General features: G+C 34.0%; 2 protein-coding genes across 6 annotated transcripts in view; one reads left to right on the top strand and one right to left on the bottom strand.

Moving 5' to 3' along the window:
* LOC129489412 (sodium channel protein type 3 subunit alpha-like) overlaps window positions 1–26415 on the bottom strand; it is a 114836-nt gene that overhangs the window by 33096 nt on the left and 55325 nt on the right. The window contains exons 12-18 of one of the 5 annotated variants that reach the window (XM_063609440.1): window positions 24395–24685; window positions 18372–18668; window positions 17151–17283; window positions 16049–16287; window positions 11166–11339; window positions 9853–10209; window positions 7567–8037 (exon numbers count right to left, since the gene is read on the bottom strand). In XM_063609440.1, coding sequence (XP_063465510.1) covers window positions 7567–8037; window positions 9853–10209; window positions 11166–11339; window positions 16049–16287; window positions 17151–17283; window positions 18372–18668; window positions 24395–24685 — 1962 coding nt within the window. Of the gene's footprint in view, window positions 1–7566; window positions 8038–9852; window positions 10210–11165; window positions 11340–16048; window positions 16288–17150; window positions 17284–18320; window positions 18669–24394; window positions 24686–26415 lie in introns of those variants that run through there. The other 4 variants (XM_063609441.1, XM_063609442.1, XM_063609439.1 and 1 more) reach the window with 4 other exon arrangements.
* Window positions 9977–26415, top strand: part of SCN2A (sodium voltage-gated channel alpha subunit 2) — a 258782-nt gene continuing 242343 nt past the window's right edge. Inside the window, exons 1-2 of the mRNA XM_055291928.1 lie at window positions 9977–10117; window positions 17274–17384. The gene's annotated coding sequence lies outside the window, so the exon portion shown is untranslated. The remainder of the gene's footprint in view (window positions 10118–17273; window positions 17385–26415) is intronic.

Genomic DNA, 26415 nt, shown 5'->3' with positions numbered 1-26415 from the left:
CCTACGCCTCCAATATTTTATGGCACTTAAAGGTTAAATTCTTCCATCCCTTGTAGAAACGACTGGGTCTACAGAGGGATGATGGCTTATGCTCTACAAATGCACGCTGGAAAGCAGGTTTTAAGATGCAACATTCTCCAGGCCTAATTCAGCCGCAGAAAACATGCCTGGCTGTAGCAGAAGCCCGGCGCAATGCTGTGGAAGCCGCACGCTGATCCAAGAACCATGTCCTCAAAGACATGGTACCTGAATATGAAGTTTTCAAGAAGGTTAACTGCAAATACCACTCACAAGAATGGGTCATTTCAACATACGAAACAATAGAGTTAACACCCAAAAAAGGCCATGAGACCATTCCCCGCCGCCCAATAGCGTGACCTTATATAGAAATTCCCCCATATGACAAATATTGCTCTTGATTTTTATCCAATTAAATAATGAAATTTAACTTTCAGAGATAAAAGAGAATGTTAGCAACTGGCCTACTTCCACTGAAATGCGCTCACATTTCATTTATTTTCAATCAGCTATCAAATATTTGACTCTCACAAACTGCTGTATGATTCAAGAGGCAAAATAAAAGATTCAGCCATTACAGATTGCCTTTAAAATCTAGCCATTTCTCTAAAAAGTTGTGGATTTTTGTCTTACTAGTAGAAGAGGAAAGTTTTGGTCATACACACTATCAGGGCCTTAGTCTGATCTTTTGGATATGCATAACCATATCTTGACTTATGATATTTCACCTGAAAAACAAGACAGCCACACAGTGAAGCCATTGGGTTGCTTGTCCTAGGCGGGAAGAACAAGACCAGTAGCTCTTTTTTTTTTTTTTTTCACAATCACTTATCGAAAGATTAAAAATATGAACCACCACCATCTGGTTTGCCTGGACAGATAGTAAATGTACAACATCCCCGGAACTCCTTTTATTTTTAAAATAGCCTGAATAGGAACATGGTATGTGAAACTGAAAATAATTATGGTGTAGTTGAAGAGTAAAAGAGCATCAGAAAGGAAAAAGAAAAAGGCCATTTGTTTCCAGAAAGGATACAAAAGTATTCGTCTGAACCAGCTTTAATTTCTTTTTTTTCAGCAGAAGTACACTAAAGCACCAAGACCATCTTTAAAGGTTGAGATGGGTTTAAAATGGCTATTCACACACCCATCTGCTCCTCTCAAAGAATTATCTCACATTCAGTTTTCACAAAGAGCATTTGGAAGACACTGGCCATGTAACAGAGAAACTGAAAGCTAGAGTCATTATTCCATTGCTTTCCAAATTCCAAAAACAGCACAAAGCCTTTTCCAGAAGGGCATGTGCTCCGGACCTTAGTCAAACATCTACTTTCAAAGTTTCCATAAAGACTCTGAAAAGGAGGCAATCCTGCTATAAACACGGTGTAAATAATAATATGCCAGTACCATTTAATTCTATTCTGCTGGTGAAGAAAAAAGAAAAAGAAATCAGATTTTCTTCAATGACTAATAATGTTGTTTTATTCTAAATCTAAAAATTTGGTGCTGAATAAAAATTGCATAAATCACCATGGACTGTATCTTTGTTACTATTTTCCATTGATAATTTTATTTCTGATTTTTTTGCATTCTGCAACTAATTCACAATTATCCCTAAGGAAAATAAGAGTATGCATAAATTAAATCTAGAGACAACCCCAAACTAATTAGATATTCCTTGTCACCAGAAGCCTTGAAAACTGCCCAGTATTTATGAACTCTTTACATTTCCTTCAAAATTTCCCTCCCAGAACCCGTACTCTGGCTGAGATTCCAGTAAGCAATGGAGAAAGTTGAGTGAACAGAATAAAATAAAAGCTCATTACGCCACAAATCTACAATAATCTTGGGAGATGCCCTTTACTCCTCACAAAACTAAAATTAATAATTAATAACTGAAAATAGTAAATTTTCCAAGTCTCTTTTTTGCCTGGTCAGTTTTGGGTAGAACATTTAGGGAGAAATTAACATAAATCATCGACATTTCAAATAAAAAATGGGTACACTAGGCCAATTACTTAATGATCAAGATATACAGAATTTTCACCCCATATATCATGATGCTTTCCTTTTTTAAGTTACAATGATCACTATGGTTTTGCAGACATAACTTTTCCTAACCTACATGAAAATCCAAGATATGTGTTGCCCAAATGCATACAGACTACGGCCCTTCATCTCCAAACCTCAGGATCACCCTATTCTTTTTTTTTTCTTTTTTGTTTGTTTGTTTGTTTCTTTCTTTCTTTCTTTCTTTCTTTTTTTTGCAGAACCTTTCCCCCAAAACATGAAAGCAAACATTTTCATCTGGAGCACATGAATTGGATAGGCTGAAAATTATATTCATAGATCTGAATATAATAATCTGAAAATGGCAGTACTATCAGAAAAAAACCCTGTGAGGCTTATTTTGGTAATACAATTTACTTATAAAGGCTGAATCAACAATAAAAAGTTGTGGTCTTATTTTAATGAAATAAAAGCAGAGAAACAAAAAAATGCATGCCCTCCTACATCCCTGACTATATTGAACCATAAACATTTCTATCATGTTTTAAAATAGATATTATAAATCCTATAGAGCATGCAATTGGTTTTAAAAGGCTAGAGACTAAATTAGAAAACTCATTAGCAGAATTAAATATGATGTTGGGATTGCCCATCTCGCCTGACCATGCTGTGATGTGTCACACGATTCAGCAGAGAGCAGCTGGGCAAGTCTAGCACTTCCTTGCCATGGCAGGGGAAGGAACATAGCTGAGTAGCATGCAGGCCAGTCAAAATTCATTTAGAACGTGATTGTACATGTACAACTTGCTTGGATAACCTGGGTAAAAGTGGTGGCACGAGCCTCTGGCTGGTTAAAAAACACCAGAGCTGCATTCTTGATGGCTCCAGCTTGATTTTACTCCTGTGAGAAGTAAGAATGGTAAGCAGTGAAGGTCACAGTATGATATTGCTAGATTGTGTTTGGAATTCAACTTCAAATATGATTGTTAAAAACATTTATTCTATATCCTTCACTTAGGAAAACAAACCAATAATCTTTTAAGAATTAAATTGTAAAAATTCATAGTTATATAAATATTTCAAGAAATTATGATTATGAGAACTTAAAAAATATAAAAACAAATTCTACGTTAGACCTTCTCAAAAAGATTCGTATAATTCCAAGTTTTTGCAAGATTAAAAAAATCACTACTTTGAAATCCATGCCTTCAATTTCCTGAACTTTTTTCATGCAAAAGTTTATATTTGCTTCCATACCAGCCTATTTATGTTAGTGGTATTCATATATACAGATATAATAGATATACACACATATATAACATATATAACAGCAATTCCTATGTTTATCTCTAAAAACTTCTAGGGATAATTTCTCTTTAGCTTCATTAGTCAGGTATCCTTTATTATGAAAATGAACAGAAGAAATACAGTAACTAGAGTTTCCAAATACCATCTAAATTAATGATTAATTTACTGTCTCCTCTTCAAGCAGACATTTCATGCAAGTTTTTTAGTGAAAAATGTATAACTGGTGGGTTTAACTTATATGAGTGCTCACTTTATTAGCAAAGAGGAAGGATATTCTGTGCTCTGCAAAGTAGAGTTCAATGTTCTCTTGCTACTTGTGTCAAAAACCTAAGAAACATGAACCAAAATGTCACTTTATGGATATGTTATTTTAAATGTGTTCATGTGTGTGTGATAGCTATTAAAAAGGAATAACCCAGCCAATACAAGTGTGCACCTGAAGCATGCTAGCAGCTTTTGGAAATTTCAAATCAAAAATGCACTTTGCTAGAATTCATCTAATCTGCTCTGTAATATTAGAACATGCTGGTATTGGCTTTTTATTTTAAAAACTGTCCACTTTTTATCTTGTGTGTGAGCATATATGAGAGTTGCCCTATTACTTTTTTGGTGGGTTTTTAAAGTATTCATTTTACCAAATCATTCATATAAAATTTATTGTTGAATTTAATATTACTGTGCAAGATAACTTGAAATTTTATTCTGGCTTTATAAAAATGTATACCTTTATATTTATTTAGTGATTTTCCCACTAACATATTTATATATTTTAAATAATTTCTTTACGTTTTGTAATTGAATTCTATGTATTCAAAATTTGGCTTGAAAGAGGAGGATAAAGTAGTTATTTAAATCACCCCATAAGACATTTTTGTTCAGGTAAGAAATGTTTTCCAGGTACATAACAAAGGAGAGATTTATATCTTGTTATTCTAAATTTATGATGTTTAAGCCATTAAAAAGGCACGATAATGAGCAGTCATTTGAAATATCTGTGGTCATTATGAAATTTTAAAAATACGTTGGAAACCAACCGTTCGGTAGGAGGAAGTTAAGATATTTACTTTTCATAAATCTGATGTCAAAAAATTCTATGGTATTAATCTAGAAAAAGTTTTTCTATCTTTTAGCTTTTCTACCTCTTTTGACCCCAAGTTTTTATGCTACTTTGTCTCTAGTTTTCTCTTTTTTCTTTCACTTTATAATTACTTATTTGATGAGCTCCTCCATTTTCAGGGAATCAGGTAATTATAAAATCTGCATTATCAAACATTGTACCTTATTTTTAAACCCTGACCTCTAACTCAGACTCTGTTTCCCAACACTGACACTTCTCATTCAGTTATATTCCAATTGAACTCCTTTTCCAACATAAACTGGGTAGCCCTTTTTAAAGGCCATTTCAGAAAGTGGCATTGCTGTTTTTCCATTTTCCCAGATTCTTTAGTAGGTTTGTCAAGTTGTCAATGAGTCTCAATTCTCATTATTTATTGCCCTAGCTGAGAATTTTATCACCTCATTGCTATCGAATGATTATCACCATATTCCCCAAGATAATCTTTCTTATCTTTCACTCTAAACTGTTTTACTCTTTGATATCAAATGAATGTTCTTAAAATACCACTTTCCAATTGCCTTCCCCTGCTTCAGAACGGAAAATAGCTCCCTGTTAACTTTGAACTCTATGGCTTACTTTAAAACTTTATAATCTGAAACTACCTCACACATTCAAACATATTTTCCACTATATATTCAACCAACACTTAGCTCATGTAGATTATCACTGCCTGATAATCTGCAATGATAACCCTAAACTCTCTTTAATACCAAGCTCACTGTCAGCTCCAGCTTTCCTTTAGTAAGCTTCATTTTGCTTTCTGTTAATCTATATTTGACCCAAACTTTGAGGCCTATTTCAGTTTTATCTCTTCCATTTAGCAATTATTCTTGCTCTCCTCAATACCTATAGCCTTATATGCAACCTGACAGGATTAAACTTTTTTTTTTTTTTTTTTTTTTTTGAGGCAGAGTCTTGCTCTGTCACCCAGGCTGGAGTGCAGTGGCGTGATCTCCGCTCACTGCAAGCTCCGCCTCCTGGGTTCACGCCATTCTCCCCCCTCAGCCTCTCGAGTAGCTGGGACTACAGGTGCCCGCCACCGCACCCAGCGAATTTTTTTGTGTTTTGTTTTTTGTTTTTTTTTTTTTAGTAGAGACAGGGTTTCACCGTACTAGCCAGGATGGTCTGGATCTCCTGACCTCGTGATTCGCTCGCTGCAGCCTCCCAAAGTGCTGGGATTACAGACGTGAGCCACCGCACCCGGCCAGGATTAAACTTTTTAATAGGTCTTTAATGATTTCATGAGTTCATGTTATCTTACTCAAATATGTCGAGATTTCCTTGAAGGAGAGTTTTGTTATAGAGCTCTCCTTCACCCCTAGTATCCAGCAGATTGCTGAATTCACAAAAAGTGCTCAGTAAGTTCTTGTTGACTGGTATTTCTTCTTACATAAATTCATGCCAGGTGATGGGAAATAAAATTAGAGTTGAATTCTTAGTTTGTCAGAATGAGCAACATAAATTAGAGTTGAACTCACTTAGCAGACTTTAAATGGAATTTAGAGAAAAAATATCGGTACTTAATTTTGTATGTATTTTACCTTTTTCAAAATATTTTCCAACGTATTATTATACTATCTTTCAGCAACTCTAAAATACCTGAAAATAGTCAGGAAGCTATGAGTTGTAAGACTGTCAGCTACCTATTACAAGGATTTCAGGTCAAGTTTTGTTGACACACTTATTTAAAAAAAAGGAGTTCCAAAATATGCTCACGAAATCGGACATTGTTGGTTTGGTTCCCACTGTGTCAACATTATACCCTCAAGCTAGAACATGTCTTTGATAACTCCATCTGTGCTAGACTTACTTCGTACTCTTATATATTAAACGTCTATACATAAATAATAGTAAAGAATTTTAATCCTCTTTTCCACAACACAGGATTGAAGAATTAATACCATTACTACTATGATAGAAACTTAAGAATACTAATCATGCAGTAGGAACAATTTCCTTCCTTCCTTCCTTCCTTCCTTCCTTCCTTCCTTCCTTCCTTCCTTCCTTCCCTTTCTTTCTTCCCTTTCTTTCTTTCTCTCTCTCTCTTTTCTTTTCTTTCTTTCCCTTTTTTCTTTCTTTCCTTCTTTCTTTCTCTTTCCCTTTCTTTCCCCTTCCTTCCTTCCTTCCTCCCTCCCTCCCTCCTCCCTCCCTTCCTTCCATCCTTTTTTCTCTTTCCTAGTAATCCAACAGTAAGAGCAGGTTTATTAATCTACAAAATAACTATAGCCCTCAAGTGAAGCTTTTTAAAGTAGTTCTTAGTATTTTCAAGTTACTCTGGAAGACTATAGATTTGCTCATCCTTGACTGGGCAAAATATAATCGGTCCTACTTGTACTTTCCTAATGTGTATAACACTTTCATAAATGAAACACTATCATAGTGAATAAGACTTTCAGAGGTTAACAAAAGTACATAAAGTTTTCATATAAAAATCATAGCAAAACCTAATATAGAGAGTAAGGAGATGACGAAAATAAGTTATTTTTTAAAGAACGTAATATAGTTGAGAGTGTAATGTACTAAATAACATCTCTTTTTTGGAAGGCTAGTTTTTATTTTTTGAGATAGGGTCTTGCTTTGTCACTCAGGGTTGAGTAGAATGATGTGATCATGGCTCACTGCAGCCTCTACCTCCTGGGCTCAAGCAATCCTCCCACCTCAGCCTCCTTTATAGCTGGGACTACAGGCATGTGCCACCATGCCCAGTGAATTTTCATATTTTTTTGTAGAGAGGAGAGTTTGCCATCTTGCCCAGGCTGGCCTCGAATTCCTGGGCTCAAGTGATCTGCCTCCTTGGCCTCCCAAGGTGCTGGGATTACAGGCATGAGCCACCATGCCCGGCCTAAAAGGCCACATTTTTAAACCACATTTTCAAATGATCAAGAAAATGAATATACCGAATACTCAGAAAGGTTTAATTTCCTGTGAAAAGTTGGAATTTTTAGAAATACATTTCCCAATAAAGAGTATCTTGTGATTTTCCAACATCACTATATACATATGACTTTCAATATTACTTTTTGATAATGCATATAAGCACAATGAAAATAGTAAATAACTGTAGTACATGGTTATCATAGGAAACGGAACAAAAAATTTAAAAGCATTCTTACCTCTTTGCTTTCTTCTAGTTCTGACTCACTGCTGAACTCTTCAGTATTTAAATTTTCAAAGTCAGACTCTCCAACAGCAATTGGCACTGTTACGGTGAGGCTGGGGTTGTTTATGAATGACATATAATCATTTTCATCGATTACGTATTTTTCAACACTGCTTCCGGTACCTACACCACTGGTGGTTCCATTCCCATCTCTAAGATAATTAAGCTCTTTGCTTATTTCAATTCCAGTATTATTGGACATGCAGCTGTCTATCTTATTGCCTTCATGGATTTCTATAACTTTTGGCTTTCTAAAAAAGGCTTTTCGGAAACACTCCCGTATCTTATTTTTCACATAATTGATTCCCTTTTGCATTCTTCCTACTGCAATCTGCAGATTATTCATTTCATTATCATCATCAGTAGCAGCAAGGTTGTCTGAGCTAAATGAACTCAACAGTAAGGCCAGAAAGAGGTTCAGAACCTAAAAGAAAAAAAGAAAAATGTCTATTTTAATATTGAAATATGCATTTAAATAACAGCCTAAAAAGGGAACTCATAGATCTTTGCTAAAATTATTTCAACAAATGTTTATTGAATGCTTACTATATTTCAGATGCCATGTCTAAGTCGCACACTCTTTAAAGGACCTAATATCCTGCTCTAAGGGCAAAATGATAAAACAAGCACCTGTTCTTTTTTTCCTATTGGGAGGGACAATAGGAAAGCAGAGCTTCTAAGATTTAAATGGTGTCTGCTCAGGTTTGCCAGTGAAAAGACAAAATCCCACCCTCAAGGATTCTGCCAATGAGAGAGAAAAAAAAGATACTTTCATCTTAATCATTTTACCTTACTTCATCTTACCATATTTTTCCTAGGGAATTTCTAGCTTCGTGTATATAAAGAATGAACTTATTTATTTAATAGCCTGATGATATGTGCCAAATGATGTACTTGAAATACAAATTCCTTTGGCCCAATGGCCACAAACTTTTATAACAGCAGAAATTTCTAAGTGCAAATTATATACGACTTAACACGTTTCCCATCAAATACACTTTGAAATTTATGTGTTCAAATAGCTCAACAGATGGAGAGAAATCTAAAAGTATGCCAGGGTTTAGGCTAGACCCACATAACTTACTTTTCTTTTTCTTTCTTTCTTTGTGTGTATGTGTGTGTGTGTAGAAAGTATGAGGCAATTTTAACTCTCAGAATATTACGGGATACGAAAAAGTTACCCAGCCAACTGATAAGTTATGGTTAATGCAGGAATAATTCACTATTTCTGATGTAAAAGAAAATTTATAATAATATTTTTAGCCTGAAATGTAGTTAGTTATTGAGTTTCAGAGTATGTTACACTATAGGAAGACATGCAAGGCAAAAGCCCCAGTTTGTTTCCTTATTTCTGTATCAGATTTTTTTAGAATCTAGAGCTCCCTGATTTACTATTCTGGAGAAAAAATTGCATGTTGGTAGGTATCCCAGTAGCATTCTTCTGAACAAGTTTATCTGAAATGTATCCCTCAAAGGAAAGGCCCAATATGATGGCATAAAGAAGTGCTTTGCCCACACATGACTGAGAAATTTAAGCATTAAACACATAAATATATAAACTATGCTTTTACATTAGTGATTTTAAGTCACAGTTAAAAGTAAGTCCTTTGAGTCTGGACAATGTCCATACATATGAATAATTTAAACTGTAATAATTGGTTTTCCTTTAGTAATGCAAATTCAGGGAAGAAAACATTTTGTCCTCTTCCAAGTTACTTGGATAATTACAATGCATAGCTAAAATATAATGGTCTACTTCATTGAAATGTGTCTTCAAAATTTGGTACTATGCAACCTATGTCTCTGAGTAAGCAAACTACATGAATTATGAACATGCAAAGAGCAATTTGATTATAGAATATGTCTTTTTAGATTTAGTAGAGGTCATTTTCTTATCAAAACAATATTAAGATACAAATCTTAGTGATAAAAATTTACTTTCTTTGAAGAAGAAAGAAAGGAAAATCTAATATTTATGCCCCCCAGGCATTCATAAATACACCTGACTTAATCTTTACATTAAAGATATGATTTCAGTTTTGTTATTCCAATGTCATAAAAAATGGGAAACCAGAGCCCAGGAGAAGTTAAATAACTTGCTCATTCTCAGAGTGCTAATAGGGGGATTTCAGTCTAGGCCACTTACTATAAACCAGAGATATGTTTACCACATCTGGCCACCTTCCTAGCTACTGTCTGCTCTTGTTCTAATTTATGAGCATTTGTAATACATACGTACCACAAGGTTTCCAATGACCATGACCAACATGAAAACAATAAGGCACATGGTTTGGCCAGCGACCTCCATACAGTCCCACATGGTCTCTATCCACTCTCCACACAGCACGCGGAACACAATCAGGAAGGAGTGGAAGAAGTCGTTCATGTGCCACCGTGGGAGTGTACAGTCATCATTGATCTTGCAGACACATTCTTTGTAGCTCTTACCAAAGAGCTGCATGCCGACCACAGCAAAAATGAAGACGATGATGGCCAACACCAAGGTGAGGTTTCCTAGAGCCCCCACAGAATTGCCAATGATCTTTATTAGCATATTTAGTGTGGGCCAGGATTTTGCCAACTTGAAAACTCTAAGCTGTAATCAAGTGAAAAGATGCTCTCAGTAGTAATCATAATATAATTTTAGATATTATTTTATTAGTATGTGGTATCATAGAACCACATGTGGTAGATGTAAAAACTCAAAATATACTGAACTAATTCAATTTCAAATCTAGAAAAAATAGTGTTAACAATATTAGGATTGTAAATCTGGTCATAATATAATTTAAGTGCAAAAATTAAAATAAAACATTTCAAAAATAATAAATAAAACATTTCTGATTCATCAAAAGATATGCCCATGTAAACAAATTGTTATTTTGATTAGAGATATTTTTAAATTAGCAAACTAATGTTGTCTTCAGGTTCTATTTTAGAGAGTAAAAGGAAATATTAAAAGTATAAATCATATATTTTTATAGGCCAATATAAAATAAAAGTAAAATAACCTAAATAATGTGATAAAAATGTACAGAAAAAAATTGAAAAAATACACATTTTGCTTAATTTTCAATACATTTTACTTATTTCTCAATAAAATTTTGTGATAATTCAAAAAGTTTTTTATACAATTATTTAAGATACTGATAACATCAAATATTTTCCCACACGTTGCTTTAGAACAGTCCCCATTCCTAGAAGGAGGGTTAATAAAAAGCTAAAATTAACTGGGGCCTAAAATTTTTATTTGCATATCTTTACAGACTGTAAGGCCAAAAACCTTCATAAACTTAAAACACAGTTTTAGAAAGTACTTGTAGGTTTTCTAATGTGCCCTACATACCTAATTATTATAAAGTATTTCAAACGCTTTCATCATTCTTAGAAAACAGTTTATACTTAGCTTTAAAGAGGATGTTTATATGTTTTCTTAGAATGTCATATATTGATGTAAATTTAAAATTAAAATTAATTATTATATAAATATACATTGATTCAATTTCAAAATAAATGTGCCAATGAGCAACAGGGATATATATAAATAGATACCAGTCTGAATGATCGCAGTACAGACAATCCCTCCACATTTGACAGACCAAGCTCCATTAAACTGAGGCTGACAATGATTCCATCAAAGATATTCCAGCCCTCTTGGAAATAGTAATAAGGATCCATGGCAATGATCTTGAGAACCATTTCTGCTGTGAAAATCCCAGTGAAGACCTAAAAAATAGAGATCAGCACTACTTCAAGAGCACTGAAAAACACCGATGCTACATGAATTTATAAAGAAGAACATTAACAGTCGGGAATAAAAATATCTAAAATTTAAAGCGAGAGAATGTGACAAATCAATTCAAGTCTAGCTTTTTTTTTAATTTTCATTTTTTATTTTTATTATTATTTTTTGAGACAGAGTCTCCCTCTGTTACCCAGATTGGAGTACAGTGGCGTGATCTTGGCTCACTGGTTCAAGTGATTCTCCTGCCTCAGCCTCCCAGATAGCTGGGATTACAGGCGTGGGCTACCTACCATGCCCAGCTAATTTTTGTCATTTCTGTAGAGACAGGGTTTCACAACATGTTGGCCAGGCCAATTTCGAACTCCTGACCTCAAGTGATCTGCCCGCCTCAGCCTCCCAAAGTACTGAGATTACAAGCATGAGCCAACACACCCAATAATGTCTAGCCTTTTTTTTTTTTTTCCCTCTAGGGGAGTATTTTATTAAGTAGAGTGGTATTATTTAATGAATCTTCTGGATTTCCAAGAAAAACACTAATTTTAAAACATTTCATGGTCTACATTTTAAATCTGGTATTGAATAATAGCTACTGAATTATTGCCCTTGTTGGTACACTACATTTCTAACATAATCACAACCAAATTTATTTCTGGGTAGTATCGCATCAGGAACAAATCCACATATTACTGAAAGTTATTGAAAATTGATTTCGTAAAAACCATATTTTGTTTTTGATTTTGTGTTTTCTAAGGGACACCATCTTATTTCTATAATTTTATAAACATTCCTGAAACAAGAGTAAGTTTACCACAAATTGTTTATAATAACGATCTCTGGATGTATGCCTCAGAATTAAGGTTAATGGATTAGTAGAGCAAGAAACTGCAGATTTAATTGAAACCAGCAGGAGAAAATACTCAGTATGCATATATATGTAATTGAGATTAATAAATCACTTGAGTGGCTAGATAAATGTGTATTTGACAATAGAAAGAAAAACAATGAAACAAACACAACTTTTTTTTAACTCAAAATAATAGGCTGAGAGACACAGGACATGAAGAATTATGAAATTACTCCTGCAGAAAATCTTTTAAAGCAATTCTCTTAATTTGCTATAGTTACAAGCTGCAGTTTATGACTGTAAAGTCAAGCTTAGCATTTATCAAGATAAATCAGCCTTTGTCTTGAAGGAATTCTGTCAAAATAACAGTATAACAATTATTTGGTTCCACTTAAAAGAAATCTTGATCCACCCTTACGTATATATAAATGCAGCTAACACTTCATTTTTTCCAATCACAGATGGGAAATACCCATCACAGAAAAAAACAGCCTAATGGTAGTCATCCATTCACTCAAATAGAAATAAAATGTATTTTAAGCAAGCCTAGTGCATGAAAATCCAGGTATATGGTGAAATGCCCATTGAAAAATATATTTTTCATTTTATAGAATAACGCATCAAAGATTTGTTTTTCAAATAGTGAGTTTGCCTGGTAAGTGTAAAATAAGTTCTAACTATACAAATTTTATTTCTTGTATAAAACTTTTAGAAGCAGCTATTATTTAAAATAGGCACTCTGATGATAGAAATATATTATTTAAAGTGAGCTAGAACCATCCAAGTAAATAATCTACAAATATCTCTTTCTATAGAAAATCATAAGGTGATCTTTTCAGCTCTTCTAAAATGACTGGATCTCATGCCTTTAAAAACATATACCCTAAATTTACGCTTATCTAAAAATGTAATCCCACCATAAAATTTTTCATAAAAATAATATTTTTATTACAACCAGCAATCCAAAATGACAGCTATATCTCTGTAAATGTTTTCAGTTAAGGCCCTAAAAATCAATGGGATTGTTTTTGGTACATTTTAATCTAGTTTCAGCATTGTCAGGTAAGTTGGAAATGTTTGTTATGATGAAGATGTTGTCTAACCTACTATGATTGATAGGCTATTTTTTGCTGATTGAATCCCTATGATGGGTGCAAGCATTTTATAATGATTAAAAAACAAAATAAAAAAAATACTCCACAAAAATACAGAGCACCTTAGTGAAACTTAATTGAGATTCAAGGTCTCTTGATACTCAAATTTGATTAATCTCATCAACAAGGAAGTGATGTAATTTTTATGTACTGCAGAAACAGAATGAAAAATGGGGCATATTGATCTAAGTTAAGATGGAAAATTCCACAATTCAATGTCCTCATGTAGAATATAAGGCAGTATGCAATAATTTGAGCAGTAATAAACTAGTACATAGATATTCTAAATTTATTTTAATGAGCAAATTATAAGCTCTCCACAAAATATTCTGTGTAATCATCTATGAGCTATAATATAGTCCTAAGTCAGCTAAGCACCCATGATAGAAATTCTTTCTTTCTCTCTCACATGCTCTCTCTCTGCATATATATTAAATATATGTATTACTTTCATATGTATAAATATTTATGATAAAGGTTGCTATGGGTAGGAAATTCTATGGGTACATATTCCATGAACAAATGCTTTGTAAGTTATGCAATGCATAATTGATATGTTAATCATTATAGTAAGGAGGTATCAACCAATAGAGACAGTCAGTTTACATATTCTCCTATTTTTATGGTTAGAAATAAATAACTCAAGTCTGTTCCCTATAATTTATGCTCTCTATCTTGACAAATGTTGTTTCCCCAACACTAACCTGAACTTATAGATGGTTCTATCACAATCTACCAGGCATCAGTCTCCCATTCCACTTTCCCACCTCATTATTTCAGTTACTACACATAAAGTCATAGAATTGTAGAACTGGGACATACATAAAAAGTCATTTAGTCCAACACACTCATTGTTTATACGTGTGTTGAGAAAATAGACTCAAGGATCTAAGTGACTTTTCAAAACCACACAGATATTTACCATGAACACTTTGACTAGGACCTAGATTTGATGCTTTTGTCTAGTGCTTTTTCATTCAATCATCTTATAATCCAGCCTCTCTTATCCTGTGTTTCCATACTCAACTGCTTCAGCATTGGAATTCTATATTTCCTGCTTCACTCTGGCAAATTTCCAAAATCTTCCTTCACCTGTTCAACTTCCCTAACTGTCCAATATCCTGGGAAAAATACAAGAACTACACCAGAAATATTTTCCATCATTATTTCAAAGAAAGGTCTAAAAGGTTAATAGCATATATATGAGGAAGGAAACTGTTTATTGAGCACATGCTAGATTCCAGGCACAGTCTAGGTGCTTTCACATTACCTCATGTGGCCTTCACAACAACTCTGCATGAAGGGTATTATTACATTCATTTCAATAATAGAAAACAAAGACTCAGATTGTTTATCAGACTTGTCCAGAGGCCATATCACTAGTAAGCACTAGGCAACTAAGGTCAAAATCACTTCCACTCGACTGCAAATCCTGTGCTCTTTTGCAAAATCATGCCACCTGAAGCAGCCTTTTTGGGTAGGTATCAACCAGTGGGTTATTTATTGAGTGACTACCATGTAAACACTGAGAGAGGCAACAGAAAAATGGGACACGGCCTTTGCCAAAGATGAAAAAAATCTCAAGAATATGGTGAGTGTTCTACTGAGTCAAATAATGCAGATAATTTGAGGTCACTTATTAGGGCACACAATTATCCAATTGTCCACCAGCATTTCCTTTCCCCCTTCTGTTGGCAATTGCTCCTTCACGCATGATTCCTCAGGACTGCCATGTTTTCAACATGATCCCACCCTCTGCCAAGGCTGATTAAATCAGAGGTGAGCATGTGACGCAAATTATGCCTAAGTTCTATCAAGAGAGTCTTTGGAATGAGACTCAAAGAGAGATTCATACTTTTCAGTGTAGAGGTTGTACGATGGAAAATCAGTGAGCTCTTACTGAACATTTGCTGACCTAAAGACAAATGATGCAGTGAACTCGCGGGCCATATCTAAGCCCTTGATGAAAACTGTTCCTGAAGTCAGACTGCAATACTGCCCTTTACTTAGTTTGTTAGTCTACCTTTTCCCTCCATTCCAGTTTTCCCACTACCCCTTGCCCCAAGTTTGTTTGAGTTAGTACAGACAAAGCTCTTGATTAATAATATATGTAAACCCTTTTCTTACTTGTTCACCCATTTTGATCAGGACACACAGACACAGATGAATGCTCAGTAATTTGAACCAGGGTATGGCTAAATCACAAATGCAAATTTAGCAACTATTTGTTTTCTTGTATGATTATCACTGAAGCTTTTTATTAGGTAGTTAACTTGAAACAATGATGTTCTTTTTTTTCATATACATCAATCTTTGGGTCATCCCTTTAATGGACATGATTTTTTTAGAGGCTGTGTGGGTTAAAACCACATGTTTGTGGAGCCGGGGTTAGATCTCCTGGTTTATCTGGACCCACATTTCCAGCAAGAACAACTGTAAAGATTTTGAGACGTTTACAACTGGTAAGACACCATGATCAGTCAGCACAGACATTGGCCTAAACAATCAGCATTCATACCAGTTGAGTTTTAGGCTGTATCTCTGAGATTCTCTGTAATATTCCTTAGATATTTCTTTCTATGAGGAAAGAGGATATAATTTTTGGGTTCAACACAGCACAAATAGATCTTTCCCTTTGGTCTATCCCTCCCACCTCTACCAAAGTAAGTGAGTAAACTTCAAATGTACTTACCAGGTTTCCTACAGTCAACACACTACTGAATTGCTCAGTCATGGGGTAGTGCTCCATGGCCATAAAGAGGGTATTTAAGACAATGCAAATAGTGATGGCAAGATCAACAAATGGATCCATAACAATTAAATTCACAAGATGTTTTACTTTTAACCATGCATCACAGCAGTCCCAGATCAAGAACACATTGGCAAATCTATACCAGCATGGCGGACATTTCTGTCTAGATTCTTCAAGTTCTGGAGGGACAATAACAAGGAAGAGTAGTAAATAACAATAAGAATGAGTTATTATTGTTAGTAGATTTTACATTATTTAACAAAATTGATGCTTATATTTGAAAATAGAAGTTCATATTACTTAAGAAACTTGAGAAGACAATCTCATTAAATATTTTCAGAAAATGTTAATTAAAATGTCATATAGATCGATTTTTTCTCTTTTGAATACAGAAAATAAGCACTTTGAATTTAATATTTTGTTTTTAAAATGACTAGGTTATGATTGATTAAATTGCTGTATGCTCTTTGTCAAAACAGAATTTTAAATAAGCATTACACAATTATTAAAATTTTAAATAATTATTGTTTCTTCTGAAAGTACCTTTTTAAAAACATTGTCTAAAGTTGTGATCCCTTATGTGTGTGATAACATTTATGAACTATTCTCTCCCCTCATAGTTTCCATATCAACACTAATCTTGCACACAATGAGAATGTAGTATGCCCTTCTTTTTAGTATAAATTCAGACTCAAATCTACTTTTGTGGTTTGTACATATCTTTTAGAATTTTAGCATCATGTATTTAAAATATTGCTTGAAATTTTAATGGATGAGGCCTGTTACAAAATAATTATTATGTGACTGTATATCTAATACACCAAGAAGACATGACATAAAATGTAATTGATGTTTTCTAAAGAACATATGTTAGAACTGACATATAATTGATCTAAAAAGGGCAGTACTAATATGTTCTCTCTCCAAACTTCAAGGAGTGAGGGCTGTGTGATGTATGAACAAGTTTAGTGTATAAATAGTTGCTGCCCATTACTCTGTGTCAAAATCAACAAACATTTCTTTCTGTGGTCCTGCTTCTTACCTTCCATTGTGTTGGTCAGAATGCTGGCTATGCTCATGGCTCTTTGCCTTCCAGAGGAATCCTCCAGCATCTCCATTGAAATCTGGTAAGAACTTAACCTTCTCTTTCTGACTTCCGTTTCAGTGGTGGTGCCCTGCAAACCAAATACTGATGGCTCAAACCACTCTTCCCAATAAGTAATACAACACCACATAGCATTTCTTTGGCAAATCATGCTACATGCAATTTTTCCAGGTAAGAATTTTCAAGGAATAAAATATTGAATTATTGCTAAGTTATAAACAGTTTTTTTAAAAAAAAATTCTCACAGGTAGTAATCTTTAAGAGGAATTCACCAGCGGGATGCAGTTGTATAACACAATTATATTACAGAAATATTTTAATTAACCTGTCACAATTTTCAAGGAAATTTGTTGTAAACATGCTAAAGTCATTTATTATTTTATTTCATTCAGTGAAAATTATTTTTATCTTCTATCAATGATTAATAATCAGATCAATTTCCCCTCAGTAAATATTATGATTATATAGTCTCAAGGCTGAATTATTTTCTTTGAGGCTATATTGACAATATTGACATATGTGGGCCAATTTTTTCCATGCAAAAACACAGATGTATGATGAAATGTGTGTGCTTTCCTGAAATTTCTTTAATTATTTCTATATCTTATCCTATTAAAAAAAACACATTTTAGAGTCCTTTTAAAATAGCACTGTAAATATTGACAGTTGTATGAAATTGCCCATTATCAACAAATTGGTTATAATATTTAATTTTAAGAATATGAATTTTCCAGAATATGAATAGATAATTATACAATTCTTGGTGAATATACATCTTATAGATTTGATGGTGAAAATGTCCATTATTTGTCTCGGTAGGTCTACCAAATTTGCAGATATGTATTTCATAGCAGACTCTAAAAACTGGGCCCTTTTAACCTAAAGCCATGGTCCCTTGCAATTAATTACCATGCAACAAAAGCTAATGGTCCCGTACAATTCAATTGATTATCAATATTCTATTGTTTTCCCTTTGATTGATCATGTATTATTTTTACCAACTTTCATTTTGAGGAAGCAGGACGGTATAACAGCCTAAACTGTCCAGGCTTTGATTATTTCAAATTGGTGAATAATGTCAGTAAGAGCTAGGTCATCTATTATCACCTCTGGGGGAAGTTGTCCAGTAGGTGACGTTAGAGCTGAAGGTCCACCCACCAAGGAAACCACACCATTGCAATCCACAGTGCTGTGCATCTTCCCATTTGCTGGAAGCCCTGGCACCATCCTGGATGACATACTGGCCTGACTAACGTTACTGTTGCGTCGCTCTCCATGTCTGTGCGGCACAAACAGTGAGTCCCTCCTGCTTTCGCTGTCTTCAAATGTGCTGTGTTCGTCATCAGCAAAGTCATTTTCAGATCCAACATCCTTTGCCCGACCTCTGAAACTGAAAATGCTTGTTTTGCTGTTGCGTCTTGGGGAAAACAGGGAGCCACGGATACTCAACAGAGACTGCGGAGAAAGCAAAAAGGAAAGGAATGGGATGGGGGTGGGGGGAGAACACAATTATTTAATAAAAGTATTAATATTAAAGGATCTATTTTCTTTGGAGTTAGTATACTCTTGCTCTTAAACATGGATAATCAAATTTATAGAGGACACATATATTTTGATATTTTTATTAAGGCAAATTTAAGTACAAAGAGTGTTTTTCTGACTAACAATACTGGTTTGCAATTTACTAAGTATACAACCACTTCATTTAGTATTCACTTTAGGTGGATTGGGTTATCATAATGTAATAGGTTAGGGACCAGATGCTGAAAAGGATAAATGATTTCTTTTGATGTGAGTGGTGGTTAAACAAATAGTAAGTAGCTTCTACTTCTTAATGCTATAATCTGAAGGGAATGCAACCTGGAGAATAAGTTTTGGCTCAAGTGAGAATGTTAGCTCAAATTTAAAATATTTGTTTCAAATGTTGCATTGTAGCCAATATTTCACTTCAGGATAATAATTTTTTTAAAAAACTACCATTTTTCCATTCTCTTCTTTTGAATTCTGAAAGAAAAGTAGTTTACTCTTTCTCTGAAACTGTTTGTCTCTACCCACATGGGAATAGAAGTCACAAAACTTACCTACGATGTTGTCTTCCAAATTTGCTAACAGTTTCCCAAATGGCAACCAATGATTCACCTTATTTGAGAGACTATATGTCATAGCAAACACAACAGAGAAGATTCCTAAACTGCTACATAAATTACTCTTCTTGTGTAAAATATAACACTGGCTTATAAAAACAAGACATATAACATGACTTCACCAGCGGGTGGTGTAAAAAACAACATATACTTCTGTTTTATTTTAATTATACTAAAAAGAAAGAGACAATTCAAAATCTTTTTCATTACAGCTATTCCCAAATAAATTAAGCAAACTATTTCCTAGTACCAGAAAATGAAGATTTAGCTTGAAGTTCCTTCTTTCACATTTTGAAAGGATTTTAAACTAGCAAACCCAAATAATTCTGTGTGTATTCTAGTCTTGCAGATAGTTTTCAAAAACATATCTATTCAGTCTGCAGAATATTTGTTTTCTCCCCTCATCAAGAACAATGGCACTCCTCCTTGCTCTCTCATTCCCTTTCCTACTTCTCTTCACACCCAGGGTAATATACATACATACATATACATATACATATGTTAGCAGCAAACATTCCTGGATCTTCTCTTTCTTCTAAGCTTTAGTGTAAAACCAAATAAAATGATTTTAGTGGAAAAAACAGAAAAGGCAGACTCTGTCAAATTTATTTTTGGTTCCTCTGCCTAATTAGGTCATGCTGATTTTCTTAGGCCCCATTTTTAGCTTTATTTTTATGGCTTTTCCCAAACTGCAAAGCACCAGAATAATCTTTGTTGTCCTCTGTCTCAGTGATATTCTGGAAGGATATTATTCACTAAGAAGTGCTCTGTTCCTTTGGATTTGGTTAGATTCTCCACAGGAACTATTGGCTGTCCAGCTTATCCATTGGAGGCTGTGTCTATGTGACACTCAATTCCTGTAGCAGGTTTGTCTACCGAAGGGCAGACAGTAGAGTGATTTTACAGCGAAGTGATCAAGAGATTAGATCATGTGAAGACATCAATTCATCCCCCCATTAATAAAAGATGCTAATGTTTTTCATTTCCTCAGACTCCATTTAAATGATCAACATAATAGCCGTTATATCCAGAACTCATGTTGTTGTTGTTGTTGTTGTTGTTTTGAGGCAGTCTCGCTCTGTCGCCCAGGCTGGCGTGCAGTGGTACAATCTCGGCTCACTGCAATTTCCACCTCCCGAGTTCAAGCTATTCTCCTGCCTTACCCTCCTGAGTTGCTGGGACTAGAGGTGCCCGCCACCACACTTGGCTAATTTTTGCATTTTTAATAAGAGACAGGGTTTCGCCATGATGGTCAAGCTGGCCTCGAACTCCCGACCTCAGGTGATCTGCCCGCCCCGGCCTCCTAAAGCCCTGAGATTGCAGGCGTGAGCCACCATGCCCAGCCCAGAACTAGTGTTTTGAAACATTTGAGTGTATGTGCATCACTCTGAGAGTTAAAAAAATATATTTTTAGGTCCCAAATTTTGGAATATGGATTCAGAAAGTAGCAGATAGGACTCTGGAATCTGAATTCTCCTGACACATTCCAGGTGACTCTAACACAGGGTGGACCTCATCCTACACTCAGCGAAATACTAACTTGGTCTTACATTAATCCCTAGGATGGCTGAATATAATCACCTCAATACACCTATATTCTGAAACTGTCTCTGGAAACTGAAAATCGGTCTACACAGTATTGGTTGGGAGTATGTGGTAGGTGTGTACATCCACTATGTATCTGCGACATGCCTTTAATTTGGATATTTTTATGTCAGGTATTTTCAAAGGCGTTCCAGATCTGTGAGTTTATTTGAAATTTCTATTCACTCTTTGGAATGTATAATAATGGGTGTGAGCGCAGCTTTCAAGGCAACAGAGACAGAAAAAGAAGATAACAGAAATAGCATTCAGAGAAAATAAACCAAAAATAACACACTAGAAGATGCAGCAGAGTGGAGGGAATACCCACAGCTGTGGCAACACTTTCTCTAGGGAAAACCAGCTTTAATGTTTTAAGGAGTGAAAGGCCATCTTTCTTTGCCTCAGGCATGTCAAAACATATTTCCCAGGTATCTTTTTCATCTTGTTCCCAGAAGATAAATGTAGACTGTTTCTTAATTTTCAGTAACAAAAGGGAAAATAGAAGAAGTTAGGTCTGTAAGACACAATCATGCATGTAGGGTTTGGATTCAAAGTGGATTGGGAAAAGTCAAGATGGAAAAAGATGCTGGGAATTTTAAGATGTTCTAGTGGGAACAAGGAAAGTGAATATTTGTCGGAAGTACTTAGCATTTTGAGGTTTCATTTTATACTTTTAAGTATTTCTTTATTTTGTACAACTAACGTATATTATCTGTTTAAAAATAAAATAATGTAATAAACATAAAATAACATTTGTAATTTATGTGAATAGAAGGCAGGGCACCCACAATTTATGGCCTCTCTGCTTTGACATTTTCAGAAGATACATTTGATTTGCGCAGTATTTACTGTCTATCTTATGCTTCCTGTCCCCACCACCTTCACTGATTCTCTTTCTACCAGATTCCGATTCCTTTTCTATTTACAGAAGCAGAACTTGTAAACCGTTTATAGTATATTTCTGCTTGTTAGTTGTGTTAATGCTCTTAGTCTGTCTTTACTGGGATATGCAAATTTAAAACTAATAGATTATTTCTTTCACTTTTGAAATTATCTATCTGTCCATCTATCTTCTATTTACAAATATAAAATGAACGACATCTACCATATGTATGTACTGATTCTGTTTTTAGTATTAAAACACTGGCCATCAGCTAAACTCTCTGCTCTTGCCTGTCTGTGGTTCACTCAGCCCCAGCAAACCAAGTCTACCAGTTGCTCCTTAAGCACTCCAGGCATGCTATCATTGTCAGGGTTTTGCACTTCCTCTTTCATCAGCTGAGAATGCTGTTCCTTAAGAGAGCCTCTTTCTTTGCTTCCTCCAAATCTTTCCCAAAATGTCTTAATAGTGAGGTCATTGTAAACCACCCTATTTAAAATCTTACCTCCAATTATGGCTCGTGTTCCTCTTTTCCTCCTTACTTTTTTTTTCCCTTAACATTTGTTACCTTGTAACACAGTCTATAACTTATTTATTTTGTTTATTGTCCGTCTCCTTTGGAAAAAATTTCCATGAGGTCAGTGAACTGAGTCTCTTTTATTCTTGGAGGTATTTTTGGCATCTTGAACTATGCTTGCTACATAGTTGGCGATCAATAAATATTTGTTGATTGGACTGAATGAACAAATCTACAAACTTTATTTGAGCAAAATGATGAAACAATAAAAGAACTAATACTGCTATCAAATTATGTGTATACATTTGTGAGTAATTGAAACTACTCAGAAGTTTGCTTTCCCTCATTTGAAATTCATTCACTGATTTTAACTTAATAAGAGACTTACTCTTTGTCACACAGATTTTCTATATATTGCTTAGTCCCCTAAAACTCTTTAACGTAGGTATTCTTACTTTATTTTACAGAAATTTTACAAAGTACAAGTGACTTGACCAAGGTCACAGGACTAGTTTGGAGTTGAGATATGAACACAAAAGTTTGTGTTCACTATAGCATCATTATGCTATAGTCTCATATACTCTTAATTCTAATAACTCCTAATAGTTTTAAGAATTCCAAAATATCAAGGGTGACTGTTTAAGAAAAAAAAATCTGATCTGAGAAACTAAGTTGCCCTCCGGAGCTTCAAGTTAATTCCAAATGTGTTATACCGATTTGATAATATATTTTATATTTGCATGACACAAGATAGTAATAGTTGAATTTCTTGATATTGATGTTATCTGCAGAAAAATGGCTTTATCTTAAAACTCTGTGTATTCATGTCCATTTTGTTCTAATATGAGAATACAAGTTTTAAGTTATTAATATAGTCTACTTTTTTCTTTAAAAATATTTGTTTACATATTAAAGATAGATTATAAAACATTCACTGAGAACTTGCATATTACCTTTTCTCCCAACCAAAAGTAAATACTATGTTGAATTTTGTGTTTATTACTTCTGTTTTTTTTTTTAGAAGTTTATTTCTTTATGAAAAAATATCATACCCCTTGGTTGATTTGCAGTTTTTGATTAAATTAATCTTATATATTATCTCTTGAAGCATTATTTTTAGGGTATAATTCTGACTCAAGATTGTTATGATTAGAAGCATTTGCAATTCACAGCACATGAAATTCTAATGGTGCCAAATACTGTTAAAAGCCATAATTGTACTTATCACAGATTTTGTAACTAATTATTCTTTACATCAGACACATGTAAACAATACATTAACTTACTAATCCATAAAACTTACTAAATATCAAATAATTGAAACTAATTTTTACTCTTTTACTTAAAACTATGCTGAAGAACCAGGTAGTTGACATTAAATCAGAGCAAAAATAGACTGCCTTTGATACTGTTCTCTTCAAGAACATTTAGGTCATAATGTCATTCTAATGTATCATGGCATGACCCTATGCAAGCAAAATGGAGACTCGCCATAGTCCAGTTCTTATATCAAAGGATAAAGACAAAACCCAAAGAACACTTCTTTTCAAAATTTATATGTATGTTACAATCACAACTTTGGATAACAAAGACAGAAACCCATTTTCAAAGAAAATAAGTTTATCTGGGGTCTCAAAATGGAAAATGTAAACAAGAGATTCCAAAACTCTCATTGAAAAGTCTGCTAGTGTAGGTTATATATATATGTGTGTGTGTGTGTGTGTGTGTGTGTATAGACACATATATACACACACATATATATACAGGTTGATATATATATAGGTTATATCAATATATATTATATATATCTATATATTATATCAATATATCTATCTGTATATATATATCAGTCTCAAAATGGTGAACGTTTTATTAATGGTTTAATAAAAATCCCTTTGAAGACAATCTATTATAAGAATTTAAACAACTATGTCAAATGTTAGTTCCCTGTCCCTCACTGAAGTCAGATAGTACAAAAGTGTACCAAAACAAAATACAACAACTAAAAAGCAATAGCAATGATAAAGAAACCAGAGCACTTAGTAGAAAATCATACCTGATGAGGGGAGCAGAATTTTTTGTCACTGGTCAGTCTGTTTCCATCCATGGAGAAAAGGAAGCTGCTTCTTTTGACACTGTCTTCAGATTCGGATTTGGGAAAGCTGTCTCTCTCTCCTTTGTTGTTTCTTTCAAGGTGCTCTCTCTGTCTTCTTTTCTTCCTTCGGTTCCTCCATTCTTTAGCACTTTTGGAACTCAACTTTGATGCTTCTGAAGAACTTTCCAACAACTCTCCTAACCCACCTATTCCACTGAAATCTCTTGAAGCAGCTGATGCTGCCGCAACTGCCTGTCATAAAACAAAGCCAGGCACTATTTAGAACACAGAGCTTTGAAACAGTTGAGTATGGTTAAAATATTGCCATTTAAGACTCATTAACTACAAGTGGAAAGTCTATCTTCTAGTCCTTTTATTTTGTCTCACCACAAGAGTTTACTTAACAGTGACCCTTACATTTTAAATCATATAAAGCAATATGCTAGTGTATGCATTAAAGCAAGAAAAATCTGGTTTTGTCTATCTTCTGGATTGTCTTTTTTTGCGGAGGGGGAAACTGTTCTCTTCAAAGTGTCTTCTGTACTTTAAAAAGCAAATGTTTTCTTAGTGGTGATTGCTCATTTGACTACCATTCTGATTCCATCTGTAAAACATTTCCTCCTGTGTGCACTTCTGAGCAACTGAGTAGTGTTTTTTCCCCTCTAAATCCAGTACAAAAGACTGTTTCTTTTCTTTTTTGTGAATGTAAAACATTTCAAGTGTTTACTATTTTACCTCCAGATGGAAGTAGGGAAATGTGTTAGATAGTTTATCCTCTCCCTTCCTTTGAATTACATTAGGACTGTAGTTCACATCTCTGTGGTCATGTGACTCCCAGAGAATTTATTACATATCACTTAAAAAATTTTAAAGGTTCATAAATTATTTAATATTATAAATAACAAATGATTAATATAGCAATACATAAATTCATTCAAAGGATTATGAGAACTGCTTCAAATATTTTCTTTCTATATTGCAGCACTAAGTATTCTTAAGCACTTTGAATTTCTGTACCTACAAATGAAACACAGTCAGCTCTGAGGTGAAACATGGCAAATAGTATTTTTAGACTGGAAATGATCCAACAACGACATACAGAGGATGTGAAACAATATGGTGTGCATCAAAGCTGAGTTCTCATTAAGTATATTACTATTTGTAAATGTAACCACAGAAGTGAAAATAATTAAATTATGACAATATCAAACTTTTTACATATGTCATCACTAAATACAAACAAATCTAACTTATCTACTATATTGTTTATCTTTCCCATTAACTGTAAGCTAGATAGAAATTGTATCATTGTATGCTCAGTGACTAGTATGTCACCTGACATAAATAAGGCTCAGTAAATAATTGGTGAATAAAGATTTAAAAATGTACTTTGCTATCAATTGTCTCAGACACTGGTGTGGGGGTGGGGGAAGAACAAGACATACCTAACCTTGACTTTGATGCTTCTGAAGAACTTCATAGAACTTATATTTAACTTGCTACAGATAGCAAGTTGACTTTTCAAGACATCATAAAAGACTTGACTTTTCAAGACATCATAAAAGACTGTCGTAACAGTCTATATAACAACATGTTTTAGGAAGAAATGGAGATAAAACCTATTTATAATGCTTTGACAACACTTTGTGCTTTATGTTTCATCTTTCTTGAGAAGAAGCAAACTCTCCTAAGTAGTTTTCATTTTTAAACTTCATGTTTAAAAATTTAAAAAAGATTTTAAATCTAAAATTACTATGTTGCAAATTCTCCAGGATTACAATGATCTCAGGGAGGGAACCTTAGTACTAAATATGATTTTAAATTTATGTGTTTGACCAAGCAACACATAAAATGTAACAGATATTTATTTATATTAAGCACAATATTCATAATGGAAGCTCAAATCTAAGACTTGATATAAGACAATACCCAGCATTTAAATAAAACAGTAATTCAGAATTTAGATATTTATAAAATTTTAT

Source organism: Symphalangus syndactylus, chromosome 9 (assembly GCF_028878055.3).
Source record: "Symphalangus syndactylus isolate Jambi chromosome 9, NHGRI_mSymSyn1-v2.1_pri, whole genome shotgun sequence".
In the NCBI taxonomy this organism is placed as follows: domain Eukaryota; kingdom Metazoa; phylum Chordata; class Mammalia; order Primates; family Hylobatidae; genus Symphalangus; species Symphalangus syndactylus.
The sequence above is the reverse complement of the archived record's forward strand: the minus strand, read 5'-3'. Positions and strand labels throughout refer to the sequence as shown.